The sequence below is a fragment of the Hyperolius riggenbachi genome, chromosome 10, assembly GCF_040937935.1.
Source record: "Hyperolius riggenbachi isolate aHypRig1 chromosome 10, aHypRig1.pri, whole genome shotgun sequence".
NCBI classification, from domain to species: domain Eukaryota; kingdom Metazoa; phylum Chordata; class Amphibia; order Anura; family Hyperoliidae; genus Hyperolius; species Hyperolius riggenbachi.
The window spans coordinates 18,961,742-18,988,194 of NC_090655.1; the positions used below are offsets into that span (position 1 = coordinate 18,961,742).

The 26,453-nt window shown below is 41.1% G+C and overlaps 1 protein-coding gene across 13 annotated transcripts in view; it reads right to left on the bottom strand.

Moving 5' to 3' along the window:
• Positions 1-26,453, bottom strand: part of EBF3 (EBF transcription factor 3) — a 253,024-nt gene that overhangs the window by 82,118 nt on the left and 144,453 nt on the right. For 9 of the 13 annotated variants that reach the window (XM_068257657.1, XM_068257649.1, XM_068257650.1 and 6 more), the window contains exons 7-8: positions 23,904-23,985; positions 12,459-12,603 (exon numbers count right to left, since the gene is read on the bottom strand). In XM_068257657.1, the coding sequence (XP_068113758.1) occupies positions 12,459-12,603; positions 23,904-23,985 (227 nt within the window). The remainder of the gene's footprint in view (positions 1-12,458; positions 12,604-23,903; positions 23,986-26,453) is intronic. The other 4 variants (XM_068257658.1, XM_068257651.1, XM_068257656.1 and 1 more) reach the window with 1 other exon arrangement.

Here is a 26,453-nt window from a genome sequence, read left to right on the forward strand (position 1 = left end):
TCCAGGCCTGGAGGGCCAGATCCATGCCAGTGTTTAGGATGGACTGAGAAAGAGGGACGTGTTCTACCTGATGGACCACACCTTTCCTGATTCAGACCCATCAATTAATTCGAGCTGTGTCAAAAATGTGTGAGGACCTCGGCCCTCGAAGGACCGGTTTGACATCCCTGGTCTAGAGTATTGCCAAGTCTGTATAAGATCAAAGTTGAAGTCCATTTTGCCCACATGGGCCGATCTACTCTTGGTCCTCAATAGATCATCTGATCACTTATGAAAGGTATCACATTTTGTTAACTGGCTAATGAAAGCAATTCCCCTTTCCTTAAAGGACAGCTGAAGTGAGAAGAATATGGAGGCTGCCATATTTATTTCCTCTTAAACAATACCAGTTGCCTGGCAGTCCTGCTGGGCTATTTGGCTGCAGTAGTGCCTGAATCACACCAGAAACAAGCATGCAGCTTATTCAGTCAGATCCGACAATAATGGAAACACCTGCTCTGCTGCATGCTTGTTCAGGGGCTACGGCTAAAAGTATTAGAGGCAGAGGATCAGCAGGACAGCCAGGTAACTGGTATTGCTTAAAAGAAAATAAATATGGCAGCCTCCATATCCCTCTCGCTTCATTTGTCTGGCTGAAGAGGCTGCTCCCTTTCCCCTACAGAAAAAGGCTTCCATAGGTCAGTATGTATCGTTGCATTGATCGATCCACTGTGGCGCTATGGGCGGTCAATCTGCGCCCACCAGAGCAATCAACGAGTTTTGAATGAATATCCAACGATTGATCAGTCAGATCACCTGCTACATCGATTTCAAGCATGCTTGTTCAGTGTGGTTTAAACTGGCTCAATATCGATAGGAAAAATCAATAAGCGTATGACCACCTCTAGAGACAGAGAACACATAGGCATGAAGCTTCGAGGAAATCTAAGTCAAATACAAGTGACTCACATAGTCAACCCACAATTCTGGTTATTGTAGTAGTTGTAATTTTGTGTGTTGGGGGGCGGGGGTAGGGGGGAAATGTAGTGAAAATGCAAATAAAACAGAAGTGAAACTTCACCCTATAGGCTAGCACCATTTCCTAATGCATGTCCTTTGTGACCTCTGAAATAACTAAAACAGATAGAAAAACAGGGCCGGATTTAAGCAAAGTCCACATAGGCCATGACCTAGGGCACCACAAGACAAAGGGCGGGTGGGCAGCAGGCTATACTAGGGAAAAGGGTCACCTGGCTACCTATACTGGAGGGAGAATGGTCATCAGGCTATCCATACAGAAGGGAGGGACGGTCATCTGGCTTCTTATACTAGAGTGGGGGAGGGGTCATCTGGCTACCTATACAGGAGGGGGGCGGCTGCTGACAGTGGCCTTGGGCGATAAAGAGTACAAATCCGCCCCTGTAGAGAAAGGCAGCATAGCTGGGGGTTACATCGGGCTATAGGGTGACACTTTCCTCCTGTTTCGTTTGCATTTTCAAACCCCACCTCCCGGCTCATTCAGTGATCAGAAAGGTGTGCTGACAGCATGAGTCACTTGTGATAAGATAGGTAGGAGACACAGGGAAAAGCCACCTAGTTTTTTGCTGCTGGATTACAAAATTCTTAACACTTGCATACTCCTTTTTTATATATCAGAATCATGTCTGACGATTTTTTTTCCCCGGAATTGCACTTTTAAAATAATCAACTTAAAAATGTATCAAGAAGATCAATATTGAAATCATTAGCAATTGAAACGTGATCATAATATATATGATCATTCAATCAATCATTAAAGGGAACCAGAGACGCCAGACATTGAAAAAGAAAAAAAGATTTCATACATACCTGGGGCTTCTTCCAGCCCCATAAGCCTCGATCGCTCCCACGCCGCCATCCTCCGCTTCCTGGATCCGCCGGTACCGGGTCCCGTCACTTCCGGCGGACGCGGCCAATTGTCCGCATGATCAGGGGCTCCCTCCATATCCTTATGCGTGCGGCTGCGCAGTATGCAGCCGCACGCGTAAGGGTATGCCGGGAGCCCCTGTGATGCGGACAATTGGCCGCGTGCTGAGGTCGACTGGCCGAAACCACGCGACCCGGTACCGGCGGATATAGGAAGAAGAGGACGGCGGCGTGGGAGCGATCCGTGCGTATGGGGCTGGAGGAAGCCCCAGGTATGTATAAAATCTTTTTTCTGACGTCTCTGGTTCCCTTTAAGGATTACTTGATTAGTCCAGGTGTATAATGAGAGTAATAAGGGGCCTTGCACTGAGCAGCTAATTGGTCATGCACCAAGGTGGGAAGTTTTGGGCAGTGTGTACTCCAGTCAGAGTGCTGTTGCCATAGCTGCAAGGAGGGAAATGTGAGCATAGTGCTAGTTTTGTTAATCTTCATAGCATGGTGCATGCTGTAATTCAAGTTTTTTTTCTCTCTCTCCCACTTTACTTTTTTACATCTACCTCTCCTGCCTCAAGTCGTTCTAGTCTTATGTTTGAAAAAGTGACAAACATCTAATATTGCATAAAAAATACCGTCAAATCGACTTTTGATAGCAGTGTGCACAACTTTGTACAACTAAGTACAGTATATGTGATGTGAGCATTGTGCTCAATTATACCATTATAAGTTGTGTAAGTTATTATTTCACATTGTGTTTACTAGGAAATTTGTATATAAATAGGAACTTTTTGGTTGTTTTTATAGGTTCGGGTGTCTAACGTTTTTTTAAGGAAATGAAAGTTACCTATGCTTTTGAGTGGGGTCCTTTTACTGCTGCAATATGTGCTGTATATGTTCACCATTATAAGTTCTAGCCTAACCCCCTGCATTTGGTTTTGATTGAAAATTGCAGCAAACAAAGTTATGTATTGTTTAAGAATCTAATAAAAACCAACAGAGAACAAAAGCGGACATTCCTTTTGAATGTGTTTCAAGCAAACAGATTTTGTTCTGCTAACAATTGATTGGCCCTTATTCCTTCTTGTGAAATTCTATTTTGCAGGGTGGGATTCAATATATGAAGAATCTCAAGGTATTTATACCTTTATAAATCATTTTGCAATTGTGTTTGTATGTTTGTTTTTGATACTTTTGTATTTCAATTGGTAACCAGGTATAGGTTTCCTGTATAGCTACCCATATACTATTCGACTACGGTGCCTTGTCTTCCAGCAATCTACATTACTCGCAGTCGTCATTATGATCCATATTGAAGGTTGGTCGTGGAAATAAAACACCTCTCTTGATCATGGGATGCTGCCCACAGGTCAACCACGGGACGATCGCGGTAAGTTGGGGAACCACGATTTTTGTGGAATTTGACATATGTCGAATTAGGAAAAAATACTGTATAGTGTATGGGCTGTTTAACCAAAGATTGCACTTTTCAATCCATGGAATGGGATTTATGACTCCTTATGTAACATGATTGACTTGGCTTCACTTTCTTCAGAAACCTGCTAGATTTCATGTTTGCTTGCATAAGCTCACTGGCTCCAGCCTGCTGATCACCTGACATCTAACTGCTAAACAGCAACCAGTACAACTGCCATCTCCATGTTTGCCATTTCTCTGCATCAGTGTTTTACTACAGCTAACATCTAGAAATATGCCTGAAGAAGGGGACTAGACCCTAGAAAGCTTGCATTATTTCACTTTATCAGTTAGCCATTAAAAGGTATTACTTTTACAAGACTTTGTTTTTTTTCTACCTACATATACTTTTCAATGCACAAATCTGTACTCTGAAATACAGCCTGCCCAGCTATCTTCCTGCATTAGTTATCAGCATACATATTTACCTTCACAGAGAAGGAACAATACTTACTTTTTTTTGTATTTTACACACCTACACTAGTTGAAAGACTAGCAGCTTTGACGTGCTTATGCTAGGTACACACAATGCAATTTCCCATCTGATTGACGGTAATATGACGGGAAGTTATATCAACCTGTTCCCGATTGATAACGGGATCAATTCTCAGATCATTTATTTACTTATATAGCGCCGACATATTACGCAGCGCTGTACAGAGTATACTGTCTAGTCACTTAAACGTCCCTCTGAGGGGTTTACACTCTAATCCCTACCATAGTCCTATGTCTATGTATGTATCGTGTAGTGTATGTATCGTAGTCTAGGGCCAATTTAGGGGGAAGCCAATATATTTGTCTGTAAACCCACGCAGACACGGGGAGAACATACAAACTCCTTGCAGATGTTGACCTGGCTGGGATTCGATCCGGGAACCAAGCGCTGCAAGGCGAGAGCGCTACCCACTATGTCACTGTGCTGCCCAACCACTAAGCCATCGTGCTGCTTCATGAAATCAATCCAGTTATCGACCGGGAGACAATCGCACAAGTCAGAAATAACCTGTGCGACCCGTCGATCTAACAGGAAGATGTACTTTGTGTACCTAGCATTCATCTGAAAGCTCCTGCTAAGATTACCGTCTAGTGAGCGTGGCTTATGTGCACAAGAGTGGCTGGATAGTGTACTGGTTAAGGGCTCAGCCTCTGACACAGGAGACCAGGGTTCAAATCTCAGCTCTTCCTGTTCTCTTAGCCAGTACCAGTGAGGAGATCTTGGGCAAGACTCCCTAACACTGCTACTACCTATGGAGCGCACCCTAGTGGCTGCAGCTTTGGTGCTTTGAGTCCACAGGGAGAAAAGCCCAATACAAATGTTCTGTGTCTAGTCTTGTCAAAAATAAAGTAAGCAGGTTAAAATTATGGTGACCATTAATCTCTGCTATGATTAGGGCTGAATTAAAGGAGCTTTTCATTTTTAGTTTGATAGTTGGATAGTTTACTGTTTAAGGGCTCTGCCTTTGACATGGGAGACCAGGGTTTGAATCCTGGCTAGGTCAAGTACCTATTCAGTAAGGAGTTCAAGGCAAGACTCCCTAACACTGCAGGGTGGCCTCCTGAGCACGTCTCAGTGGCTGCAGCTCTTGAGCGCTTTGAGACCGACAGGAGAAAAGCGCTATATAAATGTTCAGATTATTATTATTAAACCATCTATTTTGTAATTTGTGATGCTGTGATCACCTCGTCAGTTGTGTGAGTTAAATCTGTCCACGTGACCTCTAATTGGCTGTTATCAGTTACGCAAAACAACGCTCAAATAAACACGGTCTTTTTTATTTTATTTATTTTTTTTACTACATGAAAAATATCATCATGCATTATTATAAACAAATGATATTCTATTTTGTTTGTTTTTTTTGTTTGTTTTTTGCCATCGAATCAAGTATTTTATTAGTAAACATCCTCATGATGACAGGTCCTGATTAATCAGGCGAGGTCTCAGGAGTAATATCACAGAATTTGTCACCTTACTCTGAATTCACAATATTGAAGCACTCAAACAGGCCTAATCTTGCCTCATGAAGACTCCTTTGTTCTGCCTGCTAAAATGTCTTGTAATTGTGCTTAGGATGTCCAGATGGCTGGCTGATACTCCAGCTGATAGGATTATACCTTTTTACCTCTCCTAGGGCCATCTGTTCCCTTTAACTCACTAAAACCCTGCAGCCTGGATTCAGTTGTCGTTATTGCATAAAACTAACTGCATTACAAGTACTTGGCATGCAAATCATTTCTGTCCTGCAGGCCTGGTGGTGCTGCTGCTGCTGCGATACAAGTTGCTTAAGGTTTATACAGTTAGTAAGTCATTTTTGGAAAAAGTGACAAGGAGAAAAAAATAAAAAAATGTAAAAAAAAAAATACCAGGTTTGAGAAATATCCTCCCTTTTTGTTTCTGGGCCGAGAAAAGAAAGGGTCGCTGCCTTTTCTGGGCTTTATTTTTAACTACTGCAATAATTTGCCATGCTATTGTGAAGACGGGAGATTTTCCAAGGCAGCTGGCCACTGGATCAGCAGGGGGAATTAGTCTACTTGGAAATGGCCAGGACTGGAGAGTCTGTGTACGGCTGGTGAACATTAGATTATTGGATAATGAGGTGTTAGCAGGAAAGGGATCCACGCAGGTATATATACAAAACAAGGGTTTTTTAAGTGCTTTTAATTTTAGAATGCTTGCAGGTTTTAACAATATTTTACACTGTGAAATTTTATTCTAAAGGATTTTTCAAAACACAAGGGAGACCGTGTAAAATAGAAAAATACTTTTTTTTTTTTTAAAGTGTAATTTTAGGGTAAAGAGTTTGAGGCTTAATTTACACAGGAAAAAAGTTAAGTACTTAAAACTATAAGAAAAAAAGTGGTTGGCAAAAAGCAATAGGTTGTCGTCCCATCAAAAATACCTACCCAAAAACTACCCCCCCCCCCCCCAAAAAAAAAAACCTACCAAAAAAGCACCAACCCTATTAACACTACTTCCATGAGGGTTTTAGACATGCAAATAATATAGTATTAATAAACCTACAATTGTTCTGTAAAGACCATACTATACCATTCGGTAAAAAAGAAAAAAAAATGCTCAGTAGCAGAAAATCAGAGGGGACTTTTATTGCATAAATAGAAAAACTACTTACAGAAATTCTCTAGACAATGGGCATGAATCGCTATTGAGGGCTGGATCCTGGTACAACAACTGGCATCTGACGAAGGCAGTGACGCCGAAACGCGTAATGACGCTGTGGGCATGTCCAGCATAGGATCCACCCACCAACTCACCGCAGATTGTCCTGTGCATGGACAACGCGCTGTTCGGCTGACCTGCTGGCTGTTATTCCAGGATCCAGCCCTCAATAGCAATTTATGCCATTGTCTACAGAATTTCTGTAAGTACGTTTTCTATTTGTGCTATAAAAGTCCCCTCTGGTTTTATGCTATGGAGCGCCCTTTTCTTTTTTAGTTTATCATCACGCTCCAATCATAGAGCAGCGTTGGCAGAAAACATTGGGTGACTGTGCGGGTACACCACCTTGTGGGAGCGCGAGATTTTATTATCTTTGGTATACCATTCGGTAATATATTCAACTCATCTTGATATTACACCATATGGCCTCTTGCACACTACATGCGATTCTGATTCCGATTTGCCATTTTTAATCGATTTCCACATGTGATTCCGATTTTGAATTGGGACTGCACGCTGCATTTTTTCTGCATTTTCGTTTTCATAGCATCCAGGGAAAATCGGAATCGCAAATCGGATTGGCAGTGTGCAGGAGGCCTCAAACGTTAAAACTGTGAAAAATGGCAACTGTGTTGAATTTAAAGAGAATACTGTAAAACAACTCCGTATAACAAACTTCTCAGTCCCCTCAGGGATGGCCGCTTGCTTATTTAACGTGCTGCCCCCAACTGGAGATAAAAATGAAAATAATCGGAAAACGTTCTTTATGAACATTGAGCCCATTATACCAAAGTGAAAATAAAAATGTATAAATGGGCTTGAAAAAAATTAAAAAAATAATTCTGAGACCTGCCCTCATGGTCTGTACAACCCATTGTTATTGTGCAATTCTTTGCAGTAGTGAGCTGAATAAAATCTTCCACCCTTATCCTTCGGCATGAGAACAGTTTCTGCTTTGCACACAACATACGAAGCCATATTAAAATGAACGCTCTTTAATTTCTGCTAAAAAACAAATCAATTTCTGCAAAGAGTTGGGCATATTTTTTTTCACACAGCTTATAAAAATAAATACTTGTGTTTTGCTAAGATTATAATAGCTCATTAGTGGGAGGCTGAGCTTGGACCTCTACCAAAACCCAGCACCACGGGGCTGAGCTTTCTTACTTGAACCTATAATGTTGCCAGTTCCATCTCCCTGGGGAAGGAGAGGACTAGGGGAGAGGATCCAACCTTCTTAATTGTGAACCTCATTAGTGCTGGTTGCTAGGCAAAACATACACCTACCTTCAGCACATATGAAAGGGATAAACAATACGTCATAGTACATAATGACTCTTGTGCTCTGGGCAACCTCTAATTATTATATTTTGTTCTCTTTTACCTTAGTCATTATTGCAGAAAAACAAATTAGTTTATTTTATTTTTTGGGGGCTGCACAGCAGATTGTAAATTGCACTCTTATTTTGATATCTAAATTACATTACACTTAACGCTGATAATAGTCCAACCTGGTTGTTTTGGGTACGCCAGTTCTTTGTTTTATCGCAGGGTAAACCAGTTCAAAGGGCTCAGTGAGAGCAGATTTTTATTTGAACAGTTCAACATATATTTATTCTCTGTCCTTTGCCAAGCATAAGTGGGGCAGCACAGTGGTGGTTGCCCCTCTGGCTTGCAGCTCTACAGCCTGGGGTGCAAATCCCACAGGGACATGATCTACAGGGTTTGTACATTTCCCCCAGTGTTTTTATTTCAAGCTCTTCATTGGCTGCCAATTAAGGTGAGGATCCATTTCAAACTCTTAAAGTGAACCGAACATCATTTTTAACACCCAGGGCAGCTCTATAGCAAATTAAAAATGCATTCTAAAAATGTGGTTTATTATTAAAAAAAAAACAACTTTAAATTTACCTCATTTTTTTACATCTAAGGGTTAAAATAGCCACTTTGTCCGTCCGCAAAGGACCTGTGGTCCCTGAGCAGGAGATTGTGGAACACAGATAAGAAATCACCTCATTAGACTTAACTGACCACAAACAAACCCCCATTGTACTTCAAACAGAAAACATCAGTTACAATTGAAGAATTTCACACCTAGCCTGGACAATGCTAGTTGTAAAACAGCAGGGGTTGAGCTTCTGAACAATGACAGCCCTTGCAGCTATTTGAAGCCAGGAGCTGCTTAGTTCACTTTAACCCCAACCTACAAAGCTATCCACAATCTTTCCCCCACTCACTAGTTTCCCGATGCCACCCTAACCACAATCTCAGATCTGCACATGACCTCCTTTGGTCCTCCTCTAGAATCACACCCCTCGCATTCACGTATACAAGACTTTTCATGTGCCTCGCCCCTCCTCTGTAATCTCCTTCCAAAACACATCTGTCACTCTCCAACCATTGGAATCTTTAAAGAGGAACTCCACTGAAAATAATGTAATAAAAAAAGTGCTTCATTTTTACCATAATTATGTATAAATGATTTAGTCAGTGTTTGCTCATTGTAAAATCTTTCCTCTCCCAGATTCACATTCTGACATGTATTACATGGTGACATTGTTACTGTGGGCATGTTATGTAGCTGTTTCTAGCTGTTCTGGCTGTTAGACAGCTCTAAACAGCCATTTCCTGTCTGTGAACATAATTACATTGTGGCAGTTTGCCAGGAGTACCGCGGTATTCAGAGCCTCTAGTGGGAGTGGTTTCAGCACAAAATCAGTCACACAGCGCCCCCTGATGGTCTGTTTGTGAAAATCATTCTATTTCTCATGTAAAAGGGGGTATCAGCTACTGATTGGGATAAAGTTCAATTCTTGGTTGGAGTTTCTCTTTAAGTGCTTCCTCTGGCCAATTTGTACTCCTTACTAAATATAACCAAAAACACACTGCCTCTAGTTATAAATATCATATACTACCCCACCTCTTTCTCCCTATTCCTTTAGATTGTAAGCTCATAGGGGCAGGGCTCTCTCATCCTTTTGAATTGTCTTGGAGTTTGCTATACATTTTATTCATCTAGTTACAATTGTAACTGTAATTACTATGTGTATCAGTTCTGTGTTATTTACCAGTGTCTATGTTTTGTTTATAGCACTGTCTGAATAACTATGTACCCCATGTGTTGTTCTTACTCTGTACAGCGCCACAGAATATGTTGGAACTTTTTAAATCAATAATAATTGTATGGATTTCTTTGGGTGCTGCAGCTGCCTCACACTAGCCAAACTATAATGGTAAAGGAATCACCCCCACCCTCTAAAAGCTGCCCCAGATTGTGACATGGACTAATCATAATAATAGATTACTTTAAAGTGAACCTCTGGACTAAAAATCTACTCAGCAGAACTGAAAAGGCTTGGTGTTTCTATAACAGTTTCACAGCATCAGAACTTTGTTTTTCTTACCAAAGCCTCATTTTTAGCTGCATTTTTAGCTAAGCTCCACCCCATCAATGAAAACTGCCCGGGCTTTTTTCCCCCTGATGCTGTGCAAAGCATGATGGGATTTCCTATGTTGTTATTCACGTTGCCTAGCAACTGGGAGGGGTGATCAGCACACAGGACAGTTGAAACTGTGTCTCCTGCTCCCTGTCACTTCCTTTCAACCAAAAAGATGGCTGCCCTTATGAAGTCAAACATTTGCCTGTTATTTTAAAACTGGGTGGGTTAGAGATTATATTACCTATCTATTTAAATTAACATAACTAATGTAACTTAATGACAGTATGTTTGTTTAGGTTAGAGTTCCCCTTTAAGCTCAATACTCACCTGAAGATGGATTGGGGAACCTCAAAGCGGTGCCTCCCAATGAACGAGGTTCCCTGATCCATCTTCCTATCCGCGGGAACACATGCCGTCACACAATAGCACATGACAGGTGCGAACGGGAAGTCAAGCAATCATGGTACTCTGCACTGGAGTTGCGGAGGATCTCAAAGATCTGATCTGTCACGAAGATCGTTATCGCTGTGCGTTGCCAAATGTCGTTTGTGCCTGTATTCAAGTCGTGAGATCAGGAAATGCTCAAAAAAAATGCAGGTCGTCTGAAAAATCGCTTAGCAGGTACAGGCCAGACAAGCACTTTGCAATTAGTCCGGTATAAATGTCTAAAGGTCAGGTCAGTAAGAATTAAATTAATTTTCATGGAAAAAAAGATTTCATGTAATATTTTACAATAAAACACAAAAATGTTGCCACACTTATAACTGAGATTCTCTCTCAACGTCGTCATTTCCTTGCTGATGTAATTGGTTCACTGCTTTTCCCAGATAAAAACTTTTAGGCATCCCCAACACTATTCTTAACTTTTCTGCCATGAGTCTTATATCTTTGCAGAAGGGTAAATGTCCATTTGAAGGGATGTCAGCTATACTTTTTAACCCTTTTATTACAATGAGGTTGATCATGTGTCAGTTGTGGGCAACATTTCCAATTTAGTAATGTTTGCCAGGATAGTTTCAGCATCTCCCAAACACAAAGATGTAAGACTCTGTGATATTACAGCAATGTATACAGTTGATACAGAGATTAATTTGCATTAAGTCAACAAAAATGATATATATGAGATTTTATTCCTTCGATTTTGGAAAGTATAACAGCTCTCATCGTTCTGTGTTTCTTTGGGTACCGTTTTACATTCAAAAAGAACACTTTCAAAAATATTCCTAACTGTTTCACAGCCACCGACCAAAAAAGCTGTTAGTTATTTTACTTTCAGCCATGGCATAACTGTGAAGGAGTTAGGAGAATAGTTGTTATAATTTCAAAATTCCAAGATAATCATACATTTCTCACTGTGAAATAACCCTTCAAATTATCCACTCAAAGGCCCATATTGAATTCACTTTTTCTCCTAAGTTTTTCTGATATTTTCACACCTTATCAAGATTGTCTTTTAAGCCACCAAAAAGCAAAAAAAAATTGACATCTACTTTTTGGTACTTTGTAGGGTGCTGAAACGTTGTATTGATTAGAAGAAGAAAAATGAACTCTTAGGAGAAAAGTCTGGAGAAAAAATGAATTGAATAAGGGCTCCAGTAGTGTTTACGTTTGATGGTCTGTGCAGTGAAAAAGTTCATTTCTGTGACTTTGATGATCTCTTTTTTTTTCAAGGTATCGGAGTTTTGAAATACAAAACTCTTAGCATGCTGCAAATTTTCTGTATCAGACGGCATAGATATTTGTCACTATAAAGCTGATAACGCCACCTGTACACTAATAATTTACTATAAAAAAAAATCTTTGTTACTTTAGAAATAGAAAAAAAATCAGCCTCCATGAAGAGAATAATTTTACCTGTTCTTTAAAAAAAGAAAAAAATATATTTATCTCTTAAAAAAAAAAATGTTCTATAATCTTTTCCCCAAAACCACCAATCCATGTCTGTAAGATGTAGCAAAAGGAAAAAAACGCTTTACATTTCTCTTCACAAACTGTCTCCCATCTGTAGCTCAAAGGCCCAGTGACAGGAAACTGACCTCATAGTAAATTCCTTTGAGATTTGGTCATGTGTTTCTCAACCATCTATTAGGAATGTGCCTCTTTTCTGTGACCAGCAAAAAAATATCAAATTAAATCAAGCTGTGAAAAAAAGCTGAAGCCAAAAAAAAAAAAAAGAAAAAGCAGGAAAAAAAAATAAATAAAAATTGAATGATTTGAACAAATGGCAGAAGGAGTTGTAAATTATTGAAGGTAAAAACAGGCAGAATTTGAAAAAAAAATGACTGGTAGAGGCTAATTTGAATGAATCGATTAATCGCCCTTTCAAATCAGATCTTAAAAATATTGTGTTCTCTCCATCTATCTGTTGATCAATGAATTGAGGTGACAAAATAGATGTACTTGTGTAGTCAAAATAAAGCTTGATGTCTAAAATAAAAAAATAAAAAAACATTGCAAAGGAAAAAAAGGACATGTAAATGTGTGCCTACCATTTTCCAGATAAGAAGGAGCCGTACCTTCTGAGGGGTCAAGGCGACGGGCCCGCCTTCCGTGTTTGGAATTGTTGTGTACAAACATGTTGTCTGAGACAGCCAACACATGGCCGTCCACATTGACTGTTGTCGATACCACAACCTGCAAAAAGAAACAAGAAAAATCTTAGAAAGAGAAACATAATAAACATAACTTTATTTACAAAGTGAAATGTCTAGATTTCAAAGAAGATACGCATTAACTAACCAATACAGTACGGTGATCTTGGAACTTTAGGATGTATTTATTTTAGCATCTACCATGCAACTTAGACATAAGAAGAATTACCAAGTGACCAGGTTTCAGGGAACCGAAATTTAACTGTGACCAGGCAACCTCCCTATTATGTGAAAACAAGCCAGCATGTACTTGAAAATGATCCTGTTATTTATTAGTAATGACCCCCCAAAAAATCTCCTAATATGCAAATTAGGAGTACCACATCGGAAAAAAATACCGTCTCATTGACCATTTCTGTATAATGATACTTTAACAGAATATACTGGTAGGTGTGGCCAAAAAAAACCATTAAAGTGTGATGTCCCATTGGTTACCCAATGTGCAGGGATTTCTCATAACATGCAAATTTCTACTGACCCAAGAACTTAAAGAAACTGGCTCAGTTTCTTTAAGTTCTTGGTTAATGGTTAATGGTTAATGGACAGCCAATCATTGGGAAGATCATATATGAGAGTCTTTGATTGGCTCTGTTTAATGCCTGTCCTAGGTTAATGGAGACTTGCATGTTATAAGAATGTCTTGTAGATTGTGCCATAACAATAGTTAGTTGTAGTTAAGTAGATTTCCGCATCTGTCATTTCAGCATACCAAAGAATAATGAACAGTGGAGGTCAATGATTCTGTAGCCACTCTAAACATTCTCAAGTAAGAATGACCAATGAGATGCAAATAATTATGCAAATGTATGCAAAGTTATGCATCTTTGCTTAAAGGATACCCGAAGTGACATGTGACATGATGAGATAGACATGGGTATGTACAGTGCCTAGCACACACATAACCATGGTGTGTTCCTTTTTTTCTTTCTCTGCCTGAAAGAGTTAAATATCAGGTATGTAAGTGGCCGACTCAGTCCTTACTCAGATAGGAAGTGACTACAGTGTGACCCTCACTGATAAGAAATTCCCCTTTTTTTATCTCTTTATTGCTCTCAGAAGCCATTTTCTGCTAGGAAAGTGTTTTATAGATGGAACTTCTTATCAGTGAGGGTCACACTGTAGTCACTTCCTGTCTGAGTCAGGACTGAGTCAGCCTCTTACATACCTGATATTTAACTATTTCAGGCAGAGAAATAAGAAAAGGAACACAGCATAGTTATTTGTGTGCTAGGCACTGTCCATACACGTTTATCTCATCTTGTCACATGTCAGTTCGGTTATCCTTATATCTGCATTAACTCAAACAGTTTTTTCCCCCTTATTGACCATATCTACTCAAAACACAAGAAGCCCTTTCTCAGGAGCCAAAGAAGAAAGACTTTCTCCATCAGGTATATAAACGTTCAAAAAGTGCCGTTTTTATTTTTATGAGCGTTCCCATCCATAACCCGGTTTAGGCTTAACACGTGGACGTTATTTTTCTCCTTTTTTTATGATGCATAATCAACAACTATCTGATTACGTATTAATAGATTTGACCAATTATGTAATACAATCCGTGTGTTTTTGGCTCTCTTAAAACATAGAGCTTTGTGGCGTGTTTTCTTAAGCAGTATAACGAGGCGAGTGTACGGGGGTTTTGGAATGTTCAACATAACGTCTATCAATGAACAAGGGAACTCCGCTCCGAATCCAAACAGTCTCCTCGATCGAAAAATGAATCTGAAGGCTCACCGCCACTGTCAAGACATTTGTCAATTCTACGATTACATTTACCAACTCAAAAATGATGTTTTTGCCTATGAAAAGCATGAATGGGAAAAAGAATAGTGAAAGTGTTTCCAGGCCCTGAAAAGTATCCATTCTCAAGTTCATCTGGATGGTGATTGACCTTGGTATGTCAATGGAATTTCCTTCTTTATAGAAGACTGAAAGACTTCTATTCTTGCTGGGCAGGTTCAGAGTGCGGCCATAGAATAAATGATGGATAGGGCCCTCTTATATTCCATCTGCGGAGGAGCAGGGCGCACACTTACACATCACAACCTTGTTAACCAATAACACATCCACTACTGACTTCATGACACTTATCTCACTTCCCCTGTGTAGACCAGACCACGCCGGGCACTGTGCATGTCTCAGAATGGTTTGTTTGTCAGTAACCTCACTTGATGACGTGGCTGGGCCTGGTTTTTTTTTTTTAAAGGGAACCTCCAGATTAAAAATCGACTCAGCAGCACTGAAAAGGCCTGGTGTCTTTAACAGTTTCACAGCATCAGAACTTTGTTTCTCTTATACAAGCCTCATTTTTAGCTGCACAGAAGAAAACTGCCCGGGCAGTTTTCCCCTTATGCTGGGCAAAGCTTGATGGGATTTCTGATGTTGTTCTCGTTCTGTTGTTTTGGTGCAATTTTTTTTTATATATTTTGAATTTGACATTTGAAGCCTAGTGTGTGCAGCTGGGAGAGGTTATCAGGACACAGGACAGTTGGAACTGTGACTCATGCTCCCAGTCATCTCCTTTCAACCAAAAAGATGGCTGCCCCCATGACAAAGATGGCAGCCCCCATGAATCACAAACATTTGCCTGTTCTTTTAAAACAGGGTGGGTAAAAGATTATATTACCTATCTATTCTAATTAACATAACTAATGTAACTTAATAACAGTATGTTTGTTTAAGCTGAAGTTCCCCTTTAAGCAGAGCACTTAGTTCCTAGTAAACCCTAGAAAACATTACTGATCCTCCTAGGATTAGGTTCGAATAAAACTTAGAAAAAAAATACATATAGTTTTAATATCCTGACAGCCTCCTCTCTCTAGTCACATTGACCTCTCGTAACAGTAGGCTGTCGGAAGAGACTGATGCTGCTTCTTGTACTAGCTGCCTGTCTGCGACAGAAGACTACATTTCACAGGATCCCTACTGGTAACTGTTAATTCCTGCTAATACCTTGACAATTGGAAGGCACCAACACACTAGCCGAGAAGAAAGTATACTAGGGAACTAAAATGAACACACACTCAGTCCAGCAGGACAAAACTCTGTAGGTAGGTATATGAAGTGCAAGCGTGTCACTTGTTTAATGTATAAAGAGTAGAGATGTGGCGAACTGTTCGCCCGGCGAACATCTCTGGGTTTTTTACTACTTCCAGGTCGCACTGACCCGGAGTAGTACGCCTGCGCTGCCTGGCAGAGCACGTCCTGGATCGCCCTCCTGTTGCCGGGCACTCTCTGCGCATGAGCGTGACGTCGTTTATGACATCACCCGCAGAAAGTGCCCGGGAACAGGAGCGCGATCTAGGACGCGCTCCGCCGGGCAGCGCAGGCGTACTACTCCGGGTCAGAGCGATCTGGAAGTAGTAAAAAACCCAGGGATTTGGAGATGTTCGCCAGCGAACGATTCGGGAACCGTTCGCCACATCTCTAATAAAGAGTAATGAATTTACTTAAAAGTGGAGCACTGATTTTAGTGTAACCTCAGTAAGGTGTTATATATGGTTACAGGGACCTATCTCGTTGTGAAGGTATTTGCTTATCCCCCAACACTTCTTATTTTTATAAAGGTGTGGTGTAGCTATTCCACAACATGGTCACTATAAGACCTTACTAGATAGGATACAGGTGTACTGAATAACCTCCAGAGGCAGCTATAGTCAGCGTGCAATTGGAGCTAGCCTCAGATAAAGTACACACTATATCCATATAAACTAAGAGACATACATAGGACGTGCATAGTGCTATTTACAAAGTGCTGCAATATGAATCTTTGACATGTTTCACCCAACGGCTTTTTCAAAGAATGTTATACATATATACAGTATTACATTTACAAAGTGCACCCCCCACCAACAGTATCTCCTCCAACCAATAGCCCAAGTCAGACACTAGAATCAGTGCTCCTCTTTTAAGTTAATTCATTACTCTTTATACATTAAGCAAGTGACATGCTTGCATTTCATATACCTACAGGGTTTTGTCCTGCTGGACTCAGTGTTTGCTCAATTGGAAGGCATGTCCAAGAGCAATCAAGGACTCAAGAGTTATACTTTTCCCTCCCCTAGGTCAACTGCCCCCTGCTGTATGTAGCAAACTACCCTTGAGTGCGCCGCAGCCCCCCACTCATACCATGAGTTGTCCCCTCGTACGTGTAACATTTACATGCAGCTACCCCCCTGCGTCATGCAGAGCTTCCTTGGGTAGCAGTTTTCTTCTTTAATCTCTTGATCCTCATTTGCAGCCTCCTTTTTCATTTACAGCAATACCCTCCTTCCATGTTCAGCTGCCCCCTTGGACCACAGCCACCCTAGGCCAAGGCCTATATTGCCCGTGCATACATTTTGCTCTGCACAGATTAGCTGAGCAGTGATTGGGATGGAGAAATGTTGGCAGGGATTCAGCATGACAACACTAAATCCTGATAGCTGGGGAAGTTTTGTACAGTCTTCCGGAGACAGAAGGAGTAGAGTCACACTTCCCATTGCCATCCAAACACAGGAAGTTCAGCCATTTTGTTTTTTTCACCACCTTTTGCAGGAAAATACAAGTTATGACAGAATAGAAAAAGTTCAACAATACCTTCAACTCGATGCGAAACTTTATTGGGTACAACACATTTTTTTGTTTTATCTGGTGTTGCTATGCAAGGCTTAAGGTGCATACACATCCAATTTTGATTGGTCAACCAATTTTAGCACCTCTGTGTAGTATGAGACCCAACAGATCCTGAATACTTTGAATAGATCATGTAGGCAAAGCCTGGTTCACACTTTCAGTATTGATTGTCCAAACACTGACCAATTTCACTGCCTCCATGTAGTATGAGAGTTTACCTGCACAATCTGTTAACAGTATTCAAAACCGGTCGGCCCTCAAACTACATGGGAGTGGTAAAGTTGACCAATAATTGACCTGTCAAAATTAAAGGTATGTACCAGGCTCCCATACTACATGAAAGGGGTAAAGTTGGTCAATCAAATTGGATGTGTGTATGCAGCTTTACATGTCTAGAGACATGGTCCATTACTGCAACAATTTCAGTTAAACATGCAAAACTGAATTTAAATATCACAGATTTTTAGGTTTTTTTTTGTTTCTTTAGAGGTCTTCATCCCCCACTGAGGAGACTACTGTTAACTTCCTGCCGAAAAATGTCACCAACAGGAAGTGAAGAATTCCTTCTAATGGGAACACTGACAGCAATAAAGATTTATAGTACATCATGGGGCAAAGGTTAGATTCTGAATAAATTCTTTATTTCTGTACCAGGTCTTATTGGTGGGATTTCTTACTACTAATAAAGTCACCAACAACATGAAATTAGCGGAAGGGCAATAAGAACAAGGGCAAAAATAACCATCTAACGCAAAGGTTCTATCCAATCAGTTCAAAGGCCCAGCACTGTCAAAACCTCAATTTCCAACCAACAGAAAACATGTCTTAACCCAACTGCTAACTAAAAGATACATGTAGGAAATCTGAGCACTTCAAACTGACCACTAGCTTTAGCCAAGGCAAACTCCTGAAATCGTTTACAAAATGACAGCTCTTTTGCATAGATGATAACTGAAGTTTTTTTAACTCTTCCTGTACTGCAAAACAATATGAGACTCTTTTCTTTGCAACTAAGGTAATTTCTTAGCTGTACTACACATACAATTCATTATCTAATGAGTTTATTTTCGCTTCAGGTTCTCTTTAAAGGGATACTGTAGGGGGGTCGGGGGAAAATGAGTTGAACTTACCCGGGGCTTCTAATGGTCCCCCGCAGACATCCTGTGTTGGCGCAGCCACTCACCGATGCTCCGGCCCCGCCTCCAGTTCACTTCTGGAATTTCTGACTTTAAAGTCAGAAAACCACTGCGTCTGCGTTGCCGTGTCCTCGATCCCGCTTATGTCACCAAGAGCGCACAGCGCAGGCCCAGTATGGTCTGTGTCTGCGCAGTACACTCCTGGTGACATCAGCGGGAGTGAGGACATGGCAACGCAGGCGCAGTGGTTTTCTGACTTTAAAGTCAGAAATTCCAGAAGTGAACTGGAGGCGGGGCCGGAGCATCGGTGAGTGGCTGCGCCAACACAGGATGTCTGCGGGGGACCATTAGAAGCCCTGGGTAAGTTCAACTCATTTTCCCCCGACCCCCTACAGTATCCCTTTAAAGATGACCTCTTCATGTGGAAACTATAAACTGCGAGCAGCCATATGTGTCCGCGAGGAGCCATGTGGTACACTAATAGTAAAGGTCCGTACACAGGCCGGACTGGAGGCAACGACGGGTCCATCGTCACCTCCCGCTGGGTGGGCGTTCCAGCGACAGTAGAGCGTGTGTACAGTCTGTCGGCGGACTGATACAGCTGTTTCTGAGCGAACCGCCTGGCGGATCGCTCAGAAACAGCCGTATCAGTCTGCAGACAGACTGTACACACGCCGGACTGTCTGAACAATTCTATTCTCACTTTTTCGAGGAATTAATATTTATGCCCGTCTGGCTAATATCACACTTTCTAAACTTTATTATTTTTATTTTTTTTGCTCTGTTTTTTTTCACCAAAAGCGTGGCTAATTAACAGTCAAAATTAAACACAAAACAATACAGCAAAAACAGTTGGTTGAGGGGGGATATAAAAGGAAGGTGGTTGTGTATTGTAAACGCAGCCAGAGATTTAAGAGAGGTCAGCAGACTCGATGCTATGTTACTATAGTAAATAACAGGCTGCAGAAAATACAGGAGGCCTGCTTTCCATACTAAAGTGTGCACACCGCGTTTGAGCTGTCTGCTGTATGAGACACGCAGGGAAAAAAGAAGGAAAAAAAGCAACGGAGAAAACATGACTGTCTTTGCTGTGTCAATTTATATATAGGTCAGTCACCAGGGGAGAATAGCAGATCACGGAAAAAAAAAAGACACTTTAATTCCTCTCAGGCTGCCATCTTTAAAAAGCTATCTTAAAGCTCTATGTGCCTCATAACAGGCCAAGTTTCATTAAAGGACCACTACAGCGAAAATCTTCAAATTTAAAAAATATGTAAACATGTACAGATAAGAAGTGCATTTCTCCCAGAGCAATGTGAGCCATACGTTTCTTTTCGCCTATGTTGCTGTCACTTACAGTAAGTAGTAGAAATCTGACAGAACTGACAGGTTTTGGACTAGCCCATCACTTCATGCGGGATTCTCAGATATTTATTTGCTTTCAACAGCACTTAGTGAATGGCAGTTGCTCCGTCCAACTGCCATAAAAGTGGATGATGACCAGGGAGGCTGGCCAGCATCTTTGTATAAATTTTTTTCAGGAAGAATCTTTATAAAGAATAAAGGCCATGCTGAGAATCCCCTATGGATAGATGGACTAGCCCAAAACCTGTCGGTTCTGTCAGAATTCTACTACCTACTGTTAGTGACAGCAACATAGGAGAAAAGTACTTTATGGCTCATTTTAGTTCGGAAGAGGCGTACTTCTTATTTCTATGTGTTTAAATATATTTTAAATTGTAAGATTTCCACGACAGTGGTCTTTTAAGAATCCAAATAATAGAATCAAGGCTATACAGCAGCAGGAGGAGGCTGCTGTCCTCTCTGTTTGCTAACTAGCGGTTCCACTGCTGACCACAGAATCGCGAGTGAGTGATGCTCCTTTCAAGCGTCAGTAAGACAAAGAGGAGACTTCTCCTCATCCCAGGCTTGACCTTCTGCTCCTCACGCATGGATCAATATTACCAATGGCACTTGATGCTGAGATCCATGAGAAATGGATGCTTGCTGGAGTGTTTTGAAGGATGCTGTTTTTTTTTCTTCCCTTCCATTTTTTCTTTTGATAAAGTCTTAACTGGAAGATGTATAAATTAGCTAAACCATAAACAAAACACAATATCTCTCTCAAAATATCATAGGGCATGACAGGAAATCTAAAAACACAAGTCATGAATTTATTTAAAGTCACACACACATTTCTAAATATGAATGTATGTTCATAAAAAATGGCCTGGGCTTTATTCATTAAAAAAAAAAAGTGGGAATGTAACAAAAAAACTGATAGAGTGGGTAAAGGGTTAGAGGTTCTGATGGTCCGAGTTTTGGTCCAAGAATTTTCCTTGAGGACAAATCATGAAATGGTTCATTTGTTAGTTTCTGATTGGCTGGCCATGATCATGTGATCATGTCTCTACCTTGAGGAGAAATCATGAAATGGTTCATTTGTTAGTTTCTGATTGGCTGGCCGTGATCATGTGATCAGGTTTCACTTCAGTTTTTTTGTGTTAGGTCTAAAGAGGAAGCCAAGCTGAGGTGGCCTGAGCAGACCTTCTTCATGACCAGCCATTCAGAGACTTACACATCAATGACTTGGTCAAACTGATCACATGCATCTACATGAATTCTCCTTGGGTAGAAACTCATTAGAACCTTCATCAGGTTGAAACTGCAGGAAAAAACGTGGTGTTCAATATAAACTCCAGGTCGCCAAAACAGGAAGTTAAAACCAGCAATAAACAGGCTCTAACTTTCAATGAAGCATGAAAAGCTTTTTTTCTTACATTCTCCAGGCCTATTAAAAAACATATTTTAAATGACCAGTTACCACTAGATGACCACCTATTACCAGGTTGTGAGCCAAGGGACATTCTTCAGGTACCCATTCAAGAATAAAAAGGCTCCGATTCTTAAGCCTGCTCTAAGTAAACTCACCTGTCCCTGTGGATATGCTAAAGTATTTATTATTTCTGTGTGGTACCAAAATATTCAAATGGTCGAGAACGGCCTCCCTTTTGACACAGGGCCAGCAACAGTATTTTACCCGCCATTCTCTTTGTATCAATTTTCTTTATAGCTTGTCTTTTTTACGTACTATTGTAAGCAGCTTTCATTGTCTTATATGGTTTAATGTACTCTTTCCTGCCGCCACAAGGATGCTTTTATTGGAAAGGTTGTTCAATGGATCCACAGAGGGCTCTATACGTTAATAATTTTCTAAAGTGCATGAAAGGTACTTTTTTTTAACACTCCACAGCTGCATTTCATAACCTGGTCTCAAGTCCCACCAACGCTGCATGTTTTTTTCAGGAAATCTCACATAGCTTAGCAAAAAAGGAGGAACATTCAAACAGATATTCACACAACATATTGTTGGTGGGACTTTGGACAGGTAGGTTAGAAACATTGTTCTACAATATGAAAAACTAACTTACTGAAGCAAGAAGATTAAGAAAAAGGCAATAACCATTATACTGATCATACCTACAGTATTTGTTTTTGTCAGATGAGGGCCATTTCTCTAATGCTGGGAATAGACGGTATGTTTGTACCGCTCAATTGAGCCATTAGATGGCTCGATTGATAAATTCCGACGTGTCGGATCACCAGCCGGATCGATTCTGCGATTGATACCGTGCGCGGGACAATGGGAAAAGATAAGGAAAAACGAGCAGAAGATTAGAGAAGCGCCCGCGGGGATGAGCGGGAATCGATCTAGGCGCGCGCAGGGACGAGTGGGTGGCATAATCGAGCGCTACAGACGTACCGTCTATTCCCAGCATTATGCTGGGTTTACACCATACAATCTGTTAGATTTACCTACAGATAGATAAAGTTCAACATGTTGGAAATGTATCTATCTTACGATCTATCTGCCGAGCAATTAGGCATTGTTCTACTCAGCAGGAGATAAACAGAAGACAATGCACCAGAGATAATGATCATTCTCTACAGAAAATAATCAAATTATGCATTCTAACAGAAAATCTAACAAAAAAAATCTAACAGAAGAATCTAACAGAAAATTGTATGGTGTAAACCCAGCATAAGTCAAAGCTTTTATTAATGTTCTAGAATGACTTAATCTCTATAGCTGTTGATCAAGATTTCAATAGTCCCTACAATCACTTTGCAGGAGACAATGTGTTTTCCAGATTAGAAAAAAAACATATTGCCTTTGGGAGAACTAAGATACAGAAACAACATGGATGCTACTTCTGTACTGAATTTCCTACTTCTGAGTTGTTGCTGTACTACATGGACTTTTACATTCATCTCCCTCGGTCAAACTTAACTAACTTTGAGTACCTCTTTCCATGTCTACAGCTATAAGACCAATTGAACTCTGCCAACAATTGTAAAACCAAAGGACCTATTGTCAACTACCAAACCAGCTGAAATATTTTTGTGACTACAAGACCAGTGGACCTATGCCTACGACTATAAGATCAATGGCTATTTGCCTTCATCCACAAGACCAGTAGATTTCTGCCTAAAACTATGAGACAAATGGACCTTTTCCAAAAACGTTATGCCCAATGGACTTTATTTTTTACTACAACTATAAGACCTTTGCCTACAGATGCAAGACAAACAGACATATTCCTACATATATTATGACCAATAAACTTCTTTCTGAAACTGTAAGATCAATGGACCTTAATTATAAGACCACAAGACCAGTAGAGCAAGGCTTAGAAATAGGACTCCACTTGTCAGTATGAGAGATATATTAATTTTGAAATGATAATTACTCTCTCAATTTCTTCACAGTCATTTCACAAACAGCTGTTAGTTATTTTTTTCTTCACCCCATGAATTGAGTTTATAACGTAGCTGTGAAAGGGTTAGGAAAGTGGAACTTTTAGACCACGTTCTATTCAAAGTTAATGAAAATCCAAGCAGGTGCAGAAGGTTGTCATTTCAACATGAACCATCTGTAATGCCTCAGTCTTTATGAACTGCGTTTTAGTTCCAAGCTTTGATATAAAAAGATTTTCCTTACTAGGCCTATAACAAAATCTAAAAATAAGAATAAAACAATAAAAAACACTCCTTTCCACCTTGTTACAATTAGGTGGGAGTTCTTACTGGGTGGCTAACTAAGTCCATTTATTTTCTCCACACAGTTCCTTATTCTTATATACAGTCCTTAAACTAGAGTGATAAAGGACTCCACCAATGATATGGTGGGCATCAGGGGTGTAGCAATAGCCCCTGAAAGGGATGCAGGCGCAGGAGGGCCTGAGCCTGGTAGGGGGCCTGGCCAAGGCAGTTTTTAGAAGTAGGAGGGGGCGCAGCACGGAAAAGGGGGCAGTGGCCACACAACAGCGGGGAGGCGGGCCCAATTCCCCTTCTACCTCACCTTGGGCCCCCCTTCAGTGCTCCCGGCTCCCCGTGCAAGGGGCAGGTGGGCCCCATTCAAAGTTTCGCAGGGGGGCCCAGTGATTTCTAGTTACACCACTGGTGGGCATCTGTGTCTGGTTTCTTTAATGGCCATTAGAATGACAGTGGTGGGTTGTCCCCATCAGAGTACCTGGAATCTTCGCATGTCTCTCGGGTTCCCTGCATTCTTCAGGCAGTTCTGATTACACTTGAGGAAAAACTTTAGAAAGAACCTACAGAGAAGAAGAAAGAAAAGAGGAAAGACGTTGAGTATTTGATACAACTGTTAGACAAGACTTAGCAGCAATAAGAAATATGTGTACAGCTACTTTATAGAAAATGTCTTCATAAAGCTTATAGGAAACAGACTAATGTGAAACAGTAAAAACTTTAACAGCAACAGCAGAACATTAAATGCTTTAAAATGAAAAAAACAAAACAAAACACGTAATCCTAGCTTACATTCAGTAAAAGGAATCAATAGTTCCACAGATAAAAGAAAGTGAATTTATGTGCGTATTATTGGTTTTCCTGGAAGGGTCAGTATTTACCCCATCCCTTTCGCATTTCTTAACTTCCCCTATTGGTCCATTACTGTGACGGACGGCTTCACAAACCAACTAAATGCTCACCATCTTAACTCACTGCACCTTCACGTTGCCTGCAGGCTTATTTGATTAGATAACCTCGTATCTCTGGAACTACTCATTGGTCTGTTCTGTCAGTGGAGATCTTTTCGGACTATGTTATGTTCTAACCTGGAAAATGTGTCCAAATCAGACATTACGGCTTCCTTGGCCTGCCTACTTGTTCCAGATCGAAGCTTTAGAGCAGGGGTCTCAAACTCAATTTACCTGGGGGCCGCAGGAGGCAAAGTCAGGATGAGGCTGGGCCGCATAAGGAATTTCACAATCGCGGCGAATCGCCGCCTCTGCCCGCCCCTCTCACTCTTCCTTCACAGAGAGGGGCGGGGAGAGGTGGCGATCCGTGAGGCGATTGACGTCAGGAGGGGCAGAGCTGAAGCTGAAAGCTCTGCCCCTTCCTGGAAATGCCGGCGGATTGCCCCCCCCCGGGCGATTTGGGGGCTCTGCAGCCCTCGTTTAGCGGCGGGGATGCAGCGGATTACTTGGGAGCACTGAAGCGAACTATAAGGAAGCTTTTGCCAGCGAGGGCCACAAAATATTGTATCGAGGGCCGCAAATGGCCCGCGGGCCGCGAGTTTGAGACCCCTGCTTTAGAGACTAGGAGGGTCAACATGATGGCCTCCAAAGCTCTAATGATGGCCTATCCAGTAAACAACAAGGAATGAAACTTTTTATTAACCAAAATTACACAGAAGAAATACTCAACATATATTAGGAATGAGCCTTTTATTTTACAATGCTATTCATGTCTGCACTTTGTGGTTTTCGGGGCCATCTGTTGTTCATTGTGGCATTGAGTATTCTGCCACTGCACTTCTTCATTAAGTGAGTATAATGGGAATTTTAAAGTTTTTAATTATTTTATTTTTGTATTTTTGTGAGTAGGGAGTAGTAGTACGGTAGTTAATGGCTAGAGACGATAATGTTAGGTTATGGAGGGAGAATATTCTTTTAGGTTGTGGGGGAGGGGAAGGTTTAGGTTAAATATAGGTTTTCAGCATTTACTGCTTTTCCTACGATGCATCTGAAAAACACCATATCATCTCCTTTTCAGCCAACCGGCTGCGTTTAGAGGCAAATGTTCTGCCCCTCCAACAATTTCAGTGGCTGTCTAGCTGATCATGTGACTTCCTTCTAAACCACAGCGGCCAGCAAATCTCCCTCATGGCAAGGAGGAAATTCCACAGCAGAGAAGAAGAAACGCTGTCAATTTAAAATACCTCACAAATCTTTCAGAATTAAGCGCATAATCGTTAATATTAGCATGATTGCCTTCAAATGGTATCATTTTATCTTTTTAAGGTGAACGATCCTTTAACAACGATTTATACTTTAAAGTTTAAAAGTATGGTTGTATAAAAAATAAATAAATATATAATTAAAAAAAAGTCCCATCTGCCCTGACAGAGGAGCACAAACAGGCATATGCCGCCAGCCCAGAGCCAGTCACTTGATATTCCACCCAGCAATTTCTCCTAACTACAAGCCTGCAATTACGCAGCCCACGTTGTGCTGTGAGGTAAATTAGGCACACCTGCGGCCAGACTCCATCAGAAGGAGAGGGGGGGAACCTAACAAGGTGAGGACGTGCCTCAAAGTTATAGCCCTGTCAGGCAATTAGGTTCTCACATCGGGGACATCCGCACAGTGCAATTATGCCACACATTACAAGCGGGCTAATCTTCTGAACAAATGTCATGTCTGCCAGAAAGCTAGTAAAAAGCGGTTCATCTGCAAATGGCTCTGCTCTTAAGCCCCGGCCTTATGCATGTAACAAGCCTCCGCACCTTTCCTGATTAAATCATTTTACTGGCGCTTAGCAGGAAGAATGTGCAAGTGTTTTCTGCCCCTTATCTGATGGAAAGGGCGGCGTGTCAACCTCTCTGCAGGTCACAAGGGCAGTGATGCTTTCACGGGCAACGCGAGCTGAGAGGGGTAACTGGAAACCACAGAGGCCCCAACTCGAATTCAATATGGGACCCCCTGAAAGAGGCACACTTGCAACAACAAATATCCCCCACCTCCCAGCTGATGTGCATAGACATTATTACTGTTTT